This window comes from Cavia porcellus, unplaced genomic scaffold (genome assembly GCF_034190915.1).
Source record: "Cavia porcellus strain 051 isolate PalLab524CR breed Dunkin Hartley unplaced genomic scaffold, mCavPor4.1 scaffold_3, whole genome shotgun sequence".
NCBI lineage: Eukaryota > Metazoa > Chordata > Mammalia > Rodentia > Caviidae > Cavia > Cavia porcellus.
This window is the reverse complement of record NW_026947486.1, coordinates 72,987,289-73,006,163: the sequence shown is the minus strand read 5'-3', so window position 1 is coordinate 73,006,163 and position 18,875 is coordinate 72,987,289. Positions and strand designations below refer to the sequence as shown.

The 18,875-nt window shown below is 37.6% G+C and overlaps 1 protein-coding gene across 6 annotated transcripts in view; it reads left to right on the top strand.

Annotated features, from left to right (window-relative positions):
• Amot (angiomotin) overlaps nt 1–16,430 on the top strand; it is a 77,050-nt gene extending 60,620 nt beyond the window's left edge. For all 6 annotated transcript variants that reach the window (XM_013150187.3, XM_003467627.5, XM_013150186.3 and 3 more), the window contains 5 exons: nt 892–1,082; nt 9,371–9,493; nt 10,157–10,389; nt 11,488–12,201; nt 12,775–16,430. In XM_013150187.3, the coding sequence (XP_013005641.1) occupies nt 892–1,082; nt 9,371–9,493; nt 10,157–10,389; nt 11,488–12,201; nt 12,775–12,872 (1,359 nt within the window). In that variant the 3' untranslated portion in view covers nt 12,873–16,430. The remainder of the gene's footprint in view (nt 1–891; nt 1,083–9,370; nt 9,494–10,156; nt 10,390–11,487; nt 12,202–12,774) is intronic.
• Nucleotides 16,431–18,875: the final 2,445 nt, after the last annotated feature.

Sequence of the window (18,875 nt, the reverse complement as noted above, 5' to 3'; positions counted from 1 at the left end):
AGTTTTTTCCTTTTGAATACTTTATCTTTAATTATCACAGTATCTACTGTACATTTTGGATCTTATTACTCTTTCAGGTTTTTTTAGAAACACTTTAAAGAAGGTTTTTAAGTGTTTTTGTCACTGTATGTATGTCCTATCATGATCCGGGACTACAAAATTTTTTATCATTATTTTACAATTAAAAAAGACTTATAATCTTGAAAAAAGGTAATTAAGCAGCTATATAAATAGACTCTTAGATATTTAAAAATTGTATCATTTGTAGTGCTGGAGAACGAACCTAGGGGCTTCTCCCATGTTAGGCAAGTACTTTAACACTGGGTTATCTCAGCAACATTGTAGAATTCGAAATGGTCTTTAGAAATCGTGTGACTCAACCTCTTCTAGGGTTCAGAGAAATATCAATGCTCAGAAATATCAGTGCTCAGTGCATGGCTTACTAAAGATTATACAAGTTAGGTACTAAGTTCTAGACTGTTAAACTTCCCTTTTCATAAGTATAGCAGTTTTTACCCCATTGATCCACTTTCTGAGTAACATGACAATTTTATGTGACAAATTCTTTTTCTGACAAAGGCAATCTCATACTCAATTCTAAGTCCTGTGGCTTCAGGAAGATATTATCATTTCTTTGTTTCTTTTTGAATCAGAAGCCAGAGTTTAGGATGTAGCTCCAGAGTAAAGCACTTGCCTAGTATTCATGAGACTGAGTTTGAACCCCAGTACTGCCAAAAAACAAAAAACAAAAAACAAAACAAACAAAAAAAAAACAAGGAGTCCAACCTGATATAACTTATTACTATCCTGTAAAATCAGAATTCTTTAAATAGGGCTCAGATACTATTGGTGATTCATTAAACTGAGAGGACTTTGTAACTCACCCAACAGCGCCAGGGGAACTCTCAACCCACCAACATATCAGAATACAATGCGGCTGGGCTGATGGAGCTCCTTCGAGAAAAGGAAGAGAGGATTCTGGCCCTGGAAGCTGATATGACAAAGTGGGAGCAGAAGTATTTGGAAGAGAATGTGATGAGACATTTTGCTCTGGATGCTGCTGCAACTGTGGCTGCTCAGAGGTAAGTAGCTGACTGGGAAAGAGGGGAGTACAGAAGTGTAACTGATTCATAGATTTTTCCAATGTTTCATTTGCTTTATTGGATTTCCTACATAAATGTTTATGCATAAACATGGCTTCCTTATTTTTTATTAGTACATGTTTGCAGTACATGCAACTTACAATCATCATGGGAATAGGTACATATATGTAATACAACTTGTTTCTTTTTTTAATCCCTTTTCCTTTGTCTCTCTTTCCCTCTCCTTTAATTCCCCTTTTTCTTTTTTCATTCATGTTGATATTATTAATCCTAGCGTGTGTTTATGGCATTTCATTTTTCTACTTTCTGTTACTCCTGGCTCTTGGTCTCTTAGGCCCCTATCTATTTGCAAGAGATCCATCCCCTTGTCTCCTGTTCATCATTCATTATTCATCTAGCTTATGCAGGAACTGAGTGGTTATGGGAATAGATGATCACGAATTAAAAAATTTAAGTTGCTTTGTGAACTTACTGGACTTCTAGTTGAGCTTGCTTTGGTAGCCAGAATGATTGAAAATTTGCTAAATATTTGGATACTTCTTTCTCCAGAGCTGCATATTATTTGAGCACCATATGCATGTTGTTTACCCTTCATAGCTTAGAGTGCAAGCTCCTTCAGAGAAATGACAGAAACTAAATTTCACTAAGGAGTGTCTGCTGCCATTTGATAGCTCTGGCTCATGTCAAAGTATGTGCTGAATATGAATCTATCCATTGAGAAGCTCTATATTTGAAGGTCATATTTTCTGTGTACCTGAGCTCATCAAGTGTAAGCAGCCTCATTCCATCTGGTACAAGAGAGAAAGTGGTGGGAAGATTTTTAAAATTATTTTTATTGTTTATTTAATTTATTTATTTATTGTGTACTGGAAATCAAACTATAATCTCATGCTTTCCAGGTAAGCACTGTGCTGCTGAGCTATATCTCTGGCCCAATATATTTTATTTTTTGTTTCTTATTTGTTCCTCTTTACATATTATAAAAGTTAATTATTGGCCTTTGGACAAAACAGTTGCTTTTAATGTTTGTTTCACCATTGTTCGTAACCATCTGCTAGAAAGAAAGAAGCATGCAAGAATAATGAGGTGATGACTTGGATTGTGATGATAACAGAAAGAATGTTGGTCTGGAGTTGGCTGTCAAAGTTGGACTATTAGTATATTGCACCCAGATAGGTTTCTATCCAGAAAGTTATTAAAAATCAATGTTTTTAACATAATCCCAAACATGGTAAACTAGTAGAGCCTAGACATGCTCCCTAGACTTTGGCTGGGATATGTGTGTGGAAGATGCAGTGGATAAATTTAATTTGAATCCTAGTGCCATATCAGATCCAGTGTTTAAGAGTTGAGCTGGTATCTAGCTATTGTGATGCACCCTTATAATCTCAGCTACTTGGGAGTCTAAAATGGGATGATCACAATGTGGGCAATTTGGTAACTGAGACCCTGTTTCAAAAAAAAAAATAAAATAAAATAAAAAGGGCAAAGTAGTCTACATGGTAAAGTACTCTTGGGTCCAGTTCCCTTGCACTGGAAAAAACAAGAGCTGAATTGGAGCTTTATAAACCCACTCTTGATTTTCCAAGAAGACATCGGACATTGTTTTAATGTGATCAGCATGTCTCCAGATAGCCCCTGTATCTTCACTACTTGTGAGTGCTTGTAGCTTGAAATGAAAAAAAAAAAAAACAAAAACAAAAAAAAAACTGCTTTTGACTTGATTTTCAGATCATTGTAGGGTGAATCTTTATGGCTGTGTTTTTTGAGAGCTTTATGGTGAAACTTTATGGCACTGTTCATTACATGCCAGTGTGGGACTAGAGAACACAGAAACCTAAGCTTTACCAGAAAATGGTCACCAGGTTTATAGGCAGATTCCAATCCAAATGAAGCGTCATTTTACCTGCTAGCTGTTACCAAGGAAACACTTGGGCCTAGCACTTGTTCAGAGATTATTCCTGAAAGCCTAAGGTGGCAACACTATTATTGGGAAGTCAGGAAATGCAAGGTAAGAAGCTTAGAAAGATACAGCCCAGGCAGAAGCATAGAAAGGGTGTGCAGTGTGACCAAAAATTTGAATTAGAAAGCAGGGGTTAGTAGTGCTCATTTCTTTTTTTTTTAAATTTCCCCCTTTGGCTTTGTTATTGATATATGTCTGTCGCATATAATACATTCACAGTGAGGAATTGGTACAATACTTACCACATCTTGATCCCTTCTACTCCTCTTAGTTTCCTCCTTCTCCCTCTCTTAGTCCCTTCCCATCTTCACATAGGTACCTCACTTTCTACTGTCTATCTTTCATTTTGTTCATTAAATTATTTATACCTTGGGCTTCTCATATAAGCCATGGGATATTTAACCTTCTGTGTCCGGTGTGTTTTACTTAGAATCATGATAGACTCAAGATCAAAATGCAAGACAGCTAGGGAGAGGTTTGTCACTCACTAAATTCTTACATGAAGAAACTATTTCTTCCTTCTTTCCTCCTCCCTTCCCCCTCTTTCCCTTCTTTCCTTCTTTCCTCCCTTCCTTTCTTTCTTCCTTCTTTCTTTCTTTCCTTTATCTATACAAACCACTGATAATTAGGGAAACCCTCTTCCAGATGGATGTTCAGAATCTGTTTCCTCTCATAAGTTAAGTTTAATTTACAATGAATTCCCTTAAATAGCCAGGTAAAATTCTTTTGTTTGATCAGTGTTTTCAGCAAAATATTCATGCTTATTATTTAAAATGATAAAACATAACCAGATCCAATCTAGTAGGGACATCTTCTAGTAATTCTATAGCATGTGTTCTAGATATAGACACTGTGCCTTTTTTGTATGCTATTAATCCAGCCCACAGAAGAGGCTGAGATAGGATTCTAATTCCTATAAAATGGAAGAATTAGAATAGGTGGTTCTTCAACCCCTTCCATTTCTAGGATTATATTATATTTCCAAAGATAATTAGTACCTCTTTTGCTTTGCCATGGTGTTTGCTTCACTTTTTTCTTTTTCTTTATAAAATCATAGATTTGAGAGCTAATATTCAGAAAAGTTCATTTCAGAATCTATAGAATCTTCTACTTTTCTTTCCAATTTCTATTCTCATTCCTTTTCCCTTTGATACTTTCTTCTCCCAATGGTAAATGTAGGTGTTAACCTGGGTTCTGCATTTTGTCCCTTTTTGGAGGTAAAATCTTTATGTTTTCTTTTCTTTCAGAATAATTTTAAGTGCCTAGGCTTTTGGCTGCATATGAAAAGTGCTCAAAATTTATTTTAGTAAGGAAGAACATGAGTAAAAAAGGAAGGAGAGAGAAGTAGTAAAAGAGAGAAACAATTTTTTGAAGTATGTTGCATAAATCCCTAGATTAGTTGTTACATTTTGATGGCTTGCTTGATTTCTATGTATTCTGGTAATACCTGAAACTTAATATATTCCAGACCTAATGGCTCACAGGTAAATGACAGGTTTCACTATTAGGACATCTTTCTTGGGTGATATCAGTGTTAATTGTAAAGAACAAAATGTTTTTTTTTTTTTAATTCAAGTACACTATTAGTTACACTTTAAAAAACTTCTTCTTTTAATTGTAGTTTGATAAGTGTTGGTAATTGAATATAGCATTGTACCTACCTGTGAAGTCAATACAGAGAACACATTCTAAAGTGGCCCTGTGTTCCGTGAACTTAATCCCTTCCTCTCTAGGCAGTGACTGATCTGGTTTTTGTTATAAAATTGTGTTTTTACTTGAATGTCATGACTCATGTTGAGCTTACCCTTTCTATTTGACTTCTTGCTTCAGCATAATGATTCTGAGCTTCACTAAAGCTCATGGGTATATTAATAGTTTATTTCTTTTTATTACTTAATAGTGTGGTTACTCACCTGATAGTGGATATTTGGGTTATTTCCAATTTAGGGCCATTGTTAATAATAAAACACAGATTTTTAGCATAAGAAAAGACAAGTTTCTTTCCTTGAGTGAGAGGGCATATAAGGTAGCCTGTTTATACCTCCTTAACCATCTAGATTCTTTGGAGCACCTTTTGTCAAATAGAAAGCCATTGACTCATTGATTTCAGAAAACTGTTGATCCAGTGATTTCAGGTAGGATCAGTGTGTAAAGAGCTAGGTTTGGCCTTAAAGGATTTAAGAATGTGCATTTCATTCAAATGAAAGATGCTGACATTGCCTTTCACCCTGAGATGTACCTAGATATCAGATGCATCAACTGTATAATATTGGTCAGTTATTTTCTTAGAAATTGGTGAAAAGTTAAGGGGGTACAATGAGAGAAAGAGGCAGAATAAGAAATCAGTAAATCTGTAAATCAGGTAATTTTTGCTTATTTCAGATGGGTATTTGGTATTTAAAATATTTATTTTGTAAAAAATATTTATTTTGTTTAAAGGGATAATGGAAAGTTTATCAAAAACAGATAGTGTTTGCTATTCAAGATGCTTTTAGCACTTAATACTTACTATTTATCTTCACAACAATTTGAGATATTACAAAGGTGAAAACTGACCACAGAGGAGTTAAATAATTTACCCAAGATCACACATGACTACTAAAAGGCATACGAAACAGGATTTAAATGTACATTTTTGTCAACTTATTTGGTATACTCTGCTGCCTCTAAAACATGGTGGGCCTCAAAGATAGCAAAATAGAGATAATTAGCTGTTTAATAAGATGCTATTTGAGGCTCACTATTTAGTAACTTAGAAATATTATAAATAATGTGATAACATTGTCTGCATTGCAGCTGCATGTTATTGTGTCCCTAGAGAGTCTTCTCTAGATGCTTAATATAAATGAAGGGAAATCACTACCAAGTAAGAGTCTCTGTTCAATCACGGGAGACCCAATTTAGTAATTCAGATTTTGAGTTTCAGTTTAGAAACAGTGAATTTAGTTTGGAAGAACACCAAAAGAATTATAGGATAACATACCCAGTCAACCATGTAGTTTATAACTTTGTATTTACTGACTCAATTCAGCTTGTTGCTTTTGTTTGAACCTATGGTGTGTTATTTCTGTTTTGACTGAAGTAAATCTGGGATAGGAGGAAATCAAGAAAAGGAGAGATGGTGGTAGAAATTCATATGCATCACACATGGCTGTATATTCCTTCCTTGTTGGCATTTCTCAGTTTTCATCCTCTGCTTTCTTCTCCTTTTACATTCTTATTTATCTGATTATCTGTTGTAGCTTCTGTAATAATAAGGATGACAGTAACTCTGTATTAGTAATTCTAACATCTCTAAGATTAAAGTTAGAAGCTCCAACAACTTGTTGGTTGAAGACACTTTCACTCCAATCTACCTAAAACAAAAACCATCATAGCATTTTCCAAACCTCATCTCCATGTTTTCCCATGACAGCACATGCTATGCCATCTTCCTTAGCCATTTGAATTTGATATAATAAAGGTCCCATTCCTTCCTTCCTTTCCCTACCACTTGCATTGAAATCGTTCCTAAGTTTTATCAGTTGTACCTCTTAACAGCCTGTTTCCACTTCCCTTGCCACTTCACTGGTTCATGTTTTCATTATCTCTTGCTGGGATTATTACAGTCGACTCCTCTACTGGTCTGTCTGATTCCAGTGCCTCTCTCCTTAAACACTCCAACCAGTGCAGCAAAAGATAATGCTAAAGTACCAAAGCTCAGTGCAGATCATTTCACTTCCCTTGAAAAGTTCTAACTGGGCATAGTGGCACATGCTTAGGATCCTAGCACTGCAGGGGCTGATGCAGGAGGAGTGCTGTGCATCTGAGGCCAGCCTGGGCTCCACAGTGAGTTCAAGGGCAGCCTGAACTACATGAAACTGTCTGTTTCAAAAATTTTTTCAGTATCTATTGGAATATTAGTCCAAACTCTTTCCTACAATGGTATTTACTTTTTGTTTTCCCTCAAAACTCTCCTTCAGTGTGGATTAATCTTTCCACATCTCACTCCTCTGCCTACGCCCAGTAATTTGAAACACAGTGCTCCCCGTATGGTAGAGTTCATGTACCAAGTAAGTATAAGGGTGCTGCCCAGAGAAATGATGAAATCAAATTTTAAATGGCCAATAGATATTTTAATTAGCAGGTCATGGTGACATTCTAGAGAAAAATTCGTGTAATATGATTGGAAAAACAATATGAAAAAGGCAGGAGAGACAAAATGACTGAGAATTATTGAAGAAATTGTTTCCTTAAGAAATTGAAATGGGTGAATATCACATTCAGGGATATGCAATTCAGAGTTTTCAGGCTGTTTTCAGACTGTAGCCAGTATCTCTCCTGGTGCTCTTAAGGATAGTCTGAGGCTATTAGACATTGTCCTATCAAATACTGTGTTTGCTTGCTCCTAAACCATTAGCTTAGTAACTCTACTCTTCTAGAAGGAAGATGGATGATGAAGGCAGTCCTGGCAGCCCTGTAGGAATTCATTAAGTGCCCCACATTCACAGACTCCATTTCTGAGGAGTTCACAGTGTCCATATCAATTAGCTGGCAGGGCTCTGTGTACCCAAAATGGGCTTTTATGCAATGAAAGTGGCAGTAGGCCAGCACCAGTTCCCCCAGTGATAAACCGTACGTTCCATTCCTCAGTGTCCATAGACACCATGCACTTTTCAAGAGGCCTGACTTTAAAGCCTCAACCATTAATTCACATTGGTACTCTGCAGTGCGGGAACCACTTCCAGGATTATACTTAGGGCTGGCATTCTTTTAAATCATAATCTCTGCAATAATATTTCCTCTCTATGTGCCTATCACTTAATAACAAATATCGTTGTTGAGTGCTTGTATTGTGCCTGATGCTCTATGTTTCTACATGTACACATTTGGGTTTTTTCTTTGTTGAAATGAAGATACAACTGTAATTATCATTTTGCATATGAGGAGACAAAGACTTAGAGACTAAGATACTGAGTTTTAGAGCTTATAAAGCTTGTTTAGTAAAAGAGTACTTAGAAACTGGGACTTGACCCAGTGTTGTTAGTAGTCAGAGCCTGCTTTTAAGCTCCATGAAGTGTTCTTTCCTCTTGGAGTATCCAGCAGGACTACAAACAAGTGAATTTCAAGAGAGTAGGTATAGAATTCTTATGTGTTAAAAATATTTTGACAAAATTAATAAAATTTAGCAAATGACAAGACACACTTGTATCCCTCCCCATCCTTGCACTTGTTGTTTCTCTGTTCCAACAAATGGTTTTGGCCATGCATATAAAGTTCTAGTATGTGGGAGAGCAGTGGTTTTGCAGAAGCTCAGCAAAATTCCCCCATCCTTAATGTCAGCTTTCCACCGTTGTGTTCCTTCAGCACTTCACTGCCATTGGCATTGGTTACAACCTTGAAGCTGAGAGAACATAGTTGTCTGCTAGTACAACTATGCCTGGGGTTCTCCAACAGCATCTCTTTCTCATAGGAAGTGCAGTGAAACAGTGTCAATTCATTGCTCACAGCCTATTGTATGATTTTTCTGGATGACTTATGTAATTTCATCAGCATTCTCCTTAATCTCAATACCTGTCTCTCTCTTGTCCTCTCTGTCTGTCCCAACTTTCTGTTTCTGCACACACACCTTTTCCATTATTAATTGTGTCTTTGAGCTAGTAGCATGAGACACTTTTTTTTTTCCTAAGACACTTTTAGATAGGAGATGGTGGCCCCTTATACAGTTGGGTCTCTGTAAAGAGAATAATCACTTACAGTAGTTAGCATAGACTCACTGATTGGTGCTAGAATGTTTCTGATGTAGGTCAGATAAAGAATATAGTGGCACTGAGTCAGAGGCCCTTTTCCAGTTCACATGCTAACCTGACTTTAGCTGCTCATGTGACTTTTGTGTTTCGTGTGCTCATGTGTAGTTACTGATATCAGTCTGTCACAATAAAGTACTTAGCACACCCTCTGATTTCTTTCAAAATCTAACCTTTTCCCTTAATAACTGTCATGATAATAAATTAAATATATACATATTCCTATTGCTTAGGCATAATATAGAAATTCAAAGGGACTATCTGCCAGAAAGCTTGAATAGGATGTCTGTCCAGTTATTCACATCCAAAGAATCCTTTTATAGCTATATTTATGCCAATAACCTCTAAAGGCTGAACCTTCCTATTTTGGAAGTTCTTACCAGTAAGTCACCCAAAAACCAACCATCCCTAGCAAGATCGATTTCCACTTACAGCTTTCCAGAAAGCCTCCTTTGATTTAGAAGGATTAATTGATTTTGTTGTCAGTCCATCCTTATCACTGCTGTCACCCTCCCTAGGGATACAACAGTCATCAGCCACTCTCTGAACACAAGCTATGACACAGCTCTGGAAGCTCGCATTCAGAAAGAGGAGGAAGAAATCTTGATGGCCAACAAGCGTTGTCTGGACATGGAGGGCAGGTAAAACTTTGATCTGGATGCCGATGGATCTGAGAAGTTGGTATAGAGGCCAGATAGGTCAATAGGGAAGAACCAGCATCTTTATGCCGAACTAGGAAACCAAACCATGCAGCATTCTCCCACTACCTTCATTCCCACTAGCCTATTACTTAGTGTTTGAGATATGTTATCTCAATCATTTCCGCTGTGAAATTCCAAATAGAGTTTCTGTTCACAGGCCTTCTTATCTGCTACCCATGTATCATCTATCTGAGCTGCACTGGTAACATTTTTACCATGGTATATACTTTTAGAATTATCTGTTAACTCTGTAACATGGTAAACTTCCATCCATTGGCATTGGAAGGTAGGGAAATTGACACAGACTTACTGCTTAAATGTGGTGGATCATTCAGAGGTTGTTTCTCTCATATACAGCCTTTCTTTTATCTAAGGCTTTACTTTGACCTTGTAAGCTGAAAGCAGCATCTCCTGGAATCTCTGATGTATCCTTTTGGGTGGACAGAAGAATGTTTTTAAAAACCTGAAACAAAATTCATTGTCTTCAGCTCAAACCACTGCTTAGTTGAAAAGATAAAGGGTGCTCAAATCCATATAAACTGTGATGCCAGAACACAGGGATAGCATGAAAGTTTTTGTTTGCTCTTTTTCTTTGACTCCTAGGATCAAGACCCTCCATGCTCAGATTATTGAGAAGGATGCCATGATCAAAGTCCTCCAGCAACGCTCCCGGAAGGAACCGAGTAAGACAGAGCAGTTGTCATCCATGCGGCCAGCAAAGTCTCTGATGTCCATTTCCAATGCCAGCTCAGGCTTGCTCTCTCACTCCTCCACCCTGACTGGTGTGCCCATCATGGAAGAAAAGAGAGATGACAAGAGCTGGAAGGGGAGCCTAGGTAATGGCAGCAAAGAGAAGATCATAATGACGCATATAAAGTGTTCCAAACAGCAAAGAAAGGGGGCAGTGGTCCAGATTCCAGAGAGAAAGGTGTATCAGATTAGGTTTTTGTCCTTCCAAGGGATTAGCTGCACATCCACGTGCTCTTCCACCCTGTGAGGTTGCATGGTGAGAACACTGAGGACAAAGCTTGAAAAAATAAGAATCCTGAGTTCTATTTAGGCAGAAAGGAACATAAATTTCAAAACAATTTTCTCAGATTTGGCCTTTGCCATGTAGGACCTTTGTCCAAAGCCCATATAAGCCTTCATGGTATTCAAACATTCAAAGTTCCAGCATTTTTGTTCTTTCTTTCTTTACAATAGGAGGACCCAGAGTTTTCATTAAGCTAAATGGAGCCAGTGGCAAGGTTTTGTTACCAGATTATTATGATATTAGAGCAGAATGTACTCTTTTATGCCATTCTTGTCCATTTTGTCTCCTTTAACCAAAACCTCAAGGATCATTGTAGATAATATGAGGCAAATTTTTAGAGTCTGAGGTAGCATGCTATATATATGTGTATATAGTTTTATGTTAGTTCTTTTATTCTTTTTAATACATTTCTTCATCTTTTTCATGTCCTTTTGTTGGAATAACCATCTAGCGGAACCATGGCCATATCAGAGGTTCTGATTCCACAATTATTAACATAATCATGTGTCCACAGACTTCTTTGACCACACCTGATGCTCTGTAGCTCTCTGGTGATGTTTGCTGTTGGTTATATCTGGAAGCAAATAGAAAAATTCTGACAATCCAGTAGAACTCCCTCATCACTAAAAAAATAAATAAATAAATAAAACAGATAGTGAGGGCACTTAAAAATTTAGTGCATACTTCTAGGATTTGCATAATGAGGACCAGAAGGGATCTTCCATATTCAAAGCAACTTTAGCCTTGATGGGAAGTCTCTGATATTTGGTTAAGTGGAGATAAAAATGAAGAATTGAGAGCCATTCAAATTACTCCTGAATTTCTACAAGGGATAATAGCCAGTCAGATGTCTAGATTGGAATTACCTATTGGTTTCTGCCTTTTCCTCCTTCACTTGTAGGTATTCTCCTGGGTGGAGACTACCGTGTAGAGTCTCTCTCATCCACCCCGTCGCCTGTGCCTCCATCGACTCCCCTGCTTTCAGCTCACTCCAAGACGGGCAGCCGAGACTGCAGCACTCAAACTGAACGTGGAACGGAGCCCAACAAAACTGCAGCTGTTGCTCCCATCTCGATTCCTGCTGCGGTTACTGCTACTGCCACTGCTGCTCCCATCACTGTCACCGCCACCACCAACACTGCCAGTGCAGCCACCAACACCATCACTATGGTAGCTGCTGCTCCAGTTGCTGTTGCTGCTGCTCCAGCTGCTGTTGCTGCTGCCCCATCTCCAGCAACTGCTACTGCTATTGCTGCTGCTGTTTCTCCAGCTGCTGCTGCTCAGATTCCAGCTGCTGCATCTGCTGCTGTTGCTCCTGCTCCTGCTGCTGCTGCTGCTGCTATTCAGGTTGCTCCAGCTGCTCCAGCTCCAATTCTAGCTTCAGCTCCGGTTCCAGTTCCAGGAGTGGCTCAGATTTCTGCTCAGGCTCAGACTCAGGCACCAACTTCGGCACCAGCTGTAGCTCCTACTCCAGCTTCAGCTGTAGCTCCTAATCCAGCTCTAACTGCAGCTCCAGCTCTGGCTCAGGTTGAGGCTCCTGCAACTCCAGCTACCACTGGTTCTGGAACATATCATTTGTCTGTACCAAGTTTGACCTGCAATCCAGACAACACAGGTAATAATCATTCTCTGCAGCAGACAGCTTTGGAGTCTGCCCTGAAATGCAGATTGGTTTGCTGGGCTACTATGGTCCATGCCCTGTAATCCTAGCTACTCAAGAGGTCAGAGCCACAAAATTGTAAATTTGATGCCAGCCTGGGCAACTTGGTGAGACTCTGCCTTAAGATAAAAAGTACAAAATAAAAATGTCTGGGGTCGTAACTCAGTGGTAGAGTGTCCTGAGAATCAGTCCCACTACTAAGGGGAGGGGGGAAAGAAATATTAAAAAACCAGACTTGTTTGTCAGTGCCTAATATTTAGATAAAATTGTTCATTTGGACTGAGTTTTCATGTTCCAAAAGGATTTTTTCAGAGAAGAGAGGAGTCTGTAAATGACTTCTTTTTATTTGCTGAGATAGGAACAGGCACAGGAGACTGTTCTTCCAGTAAAACAATGCAGGGTGGGAAGGAGTGTTGCAGACAAGTCTCACCTACCTTTGGATTCATAAGGGTTCTAATACTGTGTTTGAAGAATGATGGGTTTTTATCTTGTCCTTAAGTGTTTTTTTAACCTCTTGTTTCCATTCAGATGGTTCTGTTTTGCACTCCAGTACTCTGGAAAGAAAAACTGCTATTCAGATCCTGGGACAAGAGCCTGATGCAGAGATGGTGGAATATCTCATCTAAATGGCCCAATTGAGAGCCTGCAGTTTATCAGCAAGAAGAGTTTTACTCATGTGCCCCCTTTTGTTTATTCTTATTTTGAGAGTGAAGGCAAGGGTTTGGGGGAGGGGATGTTTTTTAAAGGGACTTTTTATTGGAACAATATAATACTTAAATAATATCATATGAACTCCAGTCTAATGTGGTATACATAGAGAATACCTCCAAAAGATAGGTTAATCAGAATGTGCTCTGAAGTTTATTGTTGGAATTTATACAAATACTGGGACAGTTAACAAATAGATATACATTGATATTTGCAATGTTCTTAAATTCATTTCAGTTTTTATACTTGAGATCATTTTTATGAAAGAGCACAATATGTGTCGAATACAATGTGTAACATGTAGTTTAGAAGTGGGAAACCAGAAAGAGATTAAGCATGTGTTCTCTTTGTCTAGTTACTATCTAGACAGCAACCACAGGAAGCTCTCACCGTGGGCACAGGTAAAGAAATAGTTTAAGAGCTGTGTAAGCTGAAGGAAAGATAGGGAGTATTGGGATATGGAAGGGTGCTGGAGCTAATTTTCCCTCCCAGTGGCCCAGCTACCCACACCCCAGTAGACTACGCTTGTCTTCATATTAGTGGTGCTTTGGAAGTGGATTCTTTTGCTTCCCTCCTGGAGGCTCATACATTCACATATGTACTCTAGAATAATTTATGCATTTGGGATTAATATATTGCTTTCAGATGCTAGAAAAGTAAATTAACTGAGTGATGCATAACTTCCTTTCTCTTGAATAATTATAGACATCATAGGCTTTGTTTGAGAGTTGCATGAGCTGCCACATGCAGACTTCTGTAGTTGGGTGTAGCCATGAACACAGCTTACTTGCCTTTCCTAAAACCAGTCAGCTTAATGTTTATTTCTTCGAGACATACATTCACAGGCTGCATCACCAGTCTCCAATGGCCAGTAATTTGCAAAACAAGGAAGCATTTTTGCTGACAGGTTGAATGCTTTGAATTTCTGGTGACTACTTTAAAATAACTCCTTTGATTTAATTTTCTCGTCTTAAAAGGCATATGTGACTATCACCTCCGAGGGAGTAGCATCAGAAGTCCAAAGTACTGTGCTGCAGTCAGGAGTGATTGATTGTAGCGGGCTCCTTAACTACCTCTTTTCATCACCAGTGATTCCATCTCGGGATCCCTTTGGGAAGCAGTGATAATATGCATGTGGGTAGAGACCAAAGGAAGCTGCAGCCATAAAGACTTGCCATAGGGCTGCCTTCAAGGTGTCCCAGAGGGATGCAAGTTGCCACAGGTCCTTGCCCTGTGTCACCTCTCTGCCCTTCATTTAAGTGACAAATCTACAGATAGTGTCATTAACATCAATTTCCAGGTGTTTAGCAAGGGTAAAGGGAGAAGGATTATTAGGTAAGGGGGAGGGATTAGAGGTTTAGGAATGTGTTAGTTAGAAACCACATTAATAGAAGATACATTATGTCATGAGCCATAGTGGCAGGAAGGAACTTTGGCAATATAATCCTATCTCCTCTAACTTTAGTGATGAAGAATCTCAGACTTTGAGAGGGTCAGTCGCTTTCTCAAGATCACATAGCACATATGTTTATTCTGCCAATTATCATGCTTTGGGAGGGGAACTCTTTTATACATAGGAAAGAGCCTGTTTTAAGAAAAGGCATCTTCATGGTCCAGATTACATGTACTTAAAATTATCCCTGGCTTGAATAGTTTTTCCAGGGTTGTGAATTTCTATTTTGTCTATGTTGCAGTGCCTTGTACAAGGTTTTCCCTTTCTCGATCCTATTTCAACCCTGAATCATATGAAATATTCACCTAAGAAATCAACTTTACTTTTCTCTCTCTGAGACTGGGTGCCTCAGGTTTCCTTATAGGCTTCTCCCGTGAGTATATAAATAGTGTATTTACCAATATTTTTTCATAGTGTTGGTTTTGGGGAAGAAGCAAGAGGGAAAGCAATGCAGTTGTCAGCCAGTCTTTTCACACTTTCAATAATGAAGTGATTAATCTTCAGTTATAAAGTGAATGCCAAGTAGAAACTCCAAATGCAGTTGTGTTAATATTCATTCATACTACTTTTAGTCATAAGGAGAAAAAGACCCAAACACCAAATTTCAGGAGAGGTCACTTTTATATGAGCAAGTAAATAAAAATAAAATTTCATTGGCAGAATTCATTGCCAGAATATTTTGCTGGCTCTGAGAGCTACGATTGTAATCACATTCTGTAAGGTGACAAATATACATTCCACACTGTGTGGCAGCCATCTATTTAGGCTTTTGAGTTTTATGGAAAGGAAGAAATACTTCCGTAAATAGTATTTTGCACTTTCCAGAATTTCTCTGCCCTTTCATACCAGTGGCAATTTGTCTCTGCTCAGTTTTTAGTCCTAGGTAATTTGCTAAATTAACATTTTACATCTAAGAGATGAAAGGAGACCATGCCAGTGTGTCCTACTGTAGGGAAGACAGATTCCACCTTTTAGAAAATCTTTACTAAGTATTTCAAACATTTAGACTTATGGGAGAAACCTCAAGTCAGTCATCTTTCTGCAACTGTATGGTTGTAACACTTCGGGTATCTTCCAGAACTCTCATTTATCTATGCATTTTATTGGCACCTCAGGACGGGAGGATAACCTTGTTGTCTTAACTTGTACTGCCTGGTGGTCTATGGGGACCTTCTAATTCAGTTGTACCCCAATGTCCCATGTATAGGAGAATTTATTTAGCATGACCTTTACTTGATATAAAATCCCTCTATTAAAGTTTTGGAAATAAAAGTAGCTTGAGCTTTCTTTTTAAAATATGTATCTTGATTGTCTTAATGAAGGATTTAACTTCAATGCTGCTTCTGAGCTTTAGGGTGATGGGACAACAGGAATCTGAAATATTTGACATCATCTTCCATAAGAAACATAGCAAAAGACATGTCATGTTCTCTTTTTGTTATACTGTTAGGTAGGCATAAATTAGAAAGTGAATAAGCTGATCATACAAACTACTTTTAGTGAAGAGCTTAAATAGGGCAGCAGCTTCAAGTGTATGCTTTAGCACTAATTTCATGTCTGTTAGCCATACAATATTGTGTTATTTCAAATGCCCATTTACATATGGGATATGTTACTTTCAGTGTATATAATTTTACTGACAATGTTTTCAAATTAGCTGTGGGCTAATTGTCACCAATTTCAGCCCACCAAGATCCTTGGAAATGTATCTTTCAGTGTCATCTATCATCAGTAGGCCAAGTGTCAGGAGTTTGTTTATTTTCATCTTGTGACAATGATGGGTTATGTGCAGCTATCAGACCTCCTTCTGGCATTTCTTGTGATTAATGTTTGTAAAATGGATAGCTGGGGTGGGCAGATGGCTAGAGAAAAAAATTCCCTGTAGTTTAAGATATATATGGTCCCATAATGATTATGATCTCATTCTGTAATCAGTGGAACTAGTTCCAATAAAGTTAAGCCGGTTTAAATCTATTTGTGCCTATCTTTTCACTGACAATAAAGTTAACTATTTTAAAATGCAGTCGTGTGTGGAATGTGCTTTTGTATTTACCCTATAGAGACTTTATTTGTGTTATACAGAAGATTACTTTCAATTCAGTGCTCAATGAAATTGCCTTTCAAAGGCATTATGCAATAGCATTTCCTTTGAAAGTATACAGTGTGACTATAAATTATAGAATATTAATAACACCACAGGCCACATTCTCTAATTTGCATCTTTTCATATCCAGGTTCCAAAAAGTAAAACCATGGCCCCTCAAGATAGAGAATTCATCCTTTGGTTAGCATTTTGGAAGACTCCTTGATATTCCTTTTGTGTCTTTGTTATTATGCCAATTTTTAAGTTTTAGTTGAGGGAGCTTATTATTTTTTATTAAAATATATATATATATATAGTGAAGATTGAGATGAAAGAGGACATAACAACACAGGTCAAAACAGACAAATTTAAGCAACATAGTGTTTCACCACAGGATAACCCAACATAACAGTAGTTACCATAGTATCTCTTTCCTTGAAATATTTGAGTAGGCCTTCGTATACTATCAAACATAACAAGACAGTGTAAAACCATTCAAGATGGTAAAAGTATTGCAGGGTATTTAGAACCAACTAACAGAAAACGAACAACGGTTTCTATATTATCTTCTTGACTATAAAATATTTTGTTTATACTATCACATATAATAAAATCTAGTAACATACAACATGATAAAACCGATGGAGACAGAAAAACAAAAGCTTGATGGGGCTTCAAAACGAGCTGATATTAAATCAACACTAGCTATTATAATGTCTTGTTTTCTTTAAACTGTTCATACCATCACAGACAATAAAATCAAACACCCCTGAATAAAACCATTCGAATTATTGAATGAAAACATAAGGCTTCAAAACAATATAATGGGGAATTATGATTACCACATACTTTTATGTATTCTTACCATTTCTTACCCTAGGGAAACTTCAGTATTTGTACATGTGAGTTTGATTTATTTCGCTTATGAGTATGGTCTCAAGCATTAAATGCAAATCAAAACTTAAAAATAAATTAGCTTTTCACTGAAAATGTTAAGGTCGCCTTTATGCTAAGTTTTGTGTGCCTCCTGTTTACCATAAGTTTCAAACTGGTGTAATAAGGAAAATATTTCAAAGAATTTTGAAATGACACATATTCTCAGGATGATTAGCTTGATAGGTGTTGCAAAAGGGATACGGTAGGGGCATACAGTTAATTCAACTGTAAGTTTGATTTATCCTGAACTTTATTTTCCATATTCTAAGTTATTTGAAAACCCTATGGAAAAAATCTTTTTTGGGGAGAGAGGACACATAAGATAATATAAAGTGAACCATATGTTCTTACAAAGCTTTGAAACACATCCCTTTCAGAAATATCTTGTCTCTTGTTCTTAATGAGCACTAACTCATGGGGAAAAAAAGCAAGTGTTCTTTCAAAATGTATAACATTGCCTTGTAGAAACATTTCTAAATATTATCCAGAATGACAACACTTAATCCAGTGTCTGCCTCTTCATTTCCCTTCCTGTGGGCTTTCCCTACTGGGTTCAGTGATCCATATAAGCTTATGTGAATTACATAGCTGGATGAAAAACACTCCTGCTTCCCACCTTCTCCACCTGCATCTTCCTGTGCAGGAAGGCTTTTATTGAAGGAAAGAAAAGGCAAATGTTTTGGTCTTGGAACATTTTGTAAATTGATATTTCAATGAAAAGTCTGATAACAATATTTTCCAAGAAGAAAAGCATGTTCTCCAAAATTAAGATTTCATACTATATCACAGATAACTCCTCAGATGTATGAATAGACCAAGTTGGCCATGTCTGTTTTGCTCCCCATGGCTTTTCATTTGCCAGTCACCTCTACCAATGGATTTAGGCATGCATGTTGCTGGGTAACTACTTACTAGATGTTGCCATTTTGGAAAAATGACTAGAATGCATTTTTTTAAAATATGGTTCATAGTCTCTTTAAAAGAATACAATTCATTGTGATGTATGAAATGGCAGAAGTTTGAAAAAGATACAGCACTAATGCAGAGAGGGATGGGACAAGGCAGTAGAGAAGGACTAACTAACATGAACTTTGAAGGACGTATGTGGATGTTTACCTAGAGTACAAGGTGCTGCAGAAGAGCATTTCACATAGAAGGAATACATGTGCAAAGACAATCTCACTTTGTCAGACCTGTAGTCAGACTGAAGGCCCTAGAAAATTGCTGTGTATTTTAATAACCTAATGGCAACTTACAAACTCTGGTTTTGAAAGTAGTAGTGTAGAAGGCACCAGAGTCTGGAATTATAGTCCTATGTCTATATGCCACTAAGCATATGTTTACCGGTGGACAAATTCCTTAACAAGATAGGAGTTTACCAGTAAAACAGCGATCAGTACCTGTCCCTGTGGACCTCAGAAAGCGAGGGTAAGAGAACATGACAAAGTT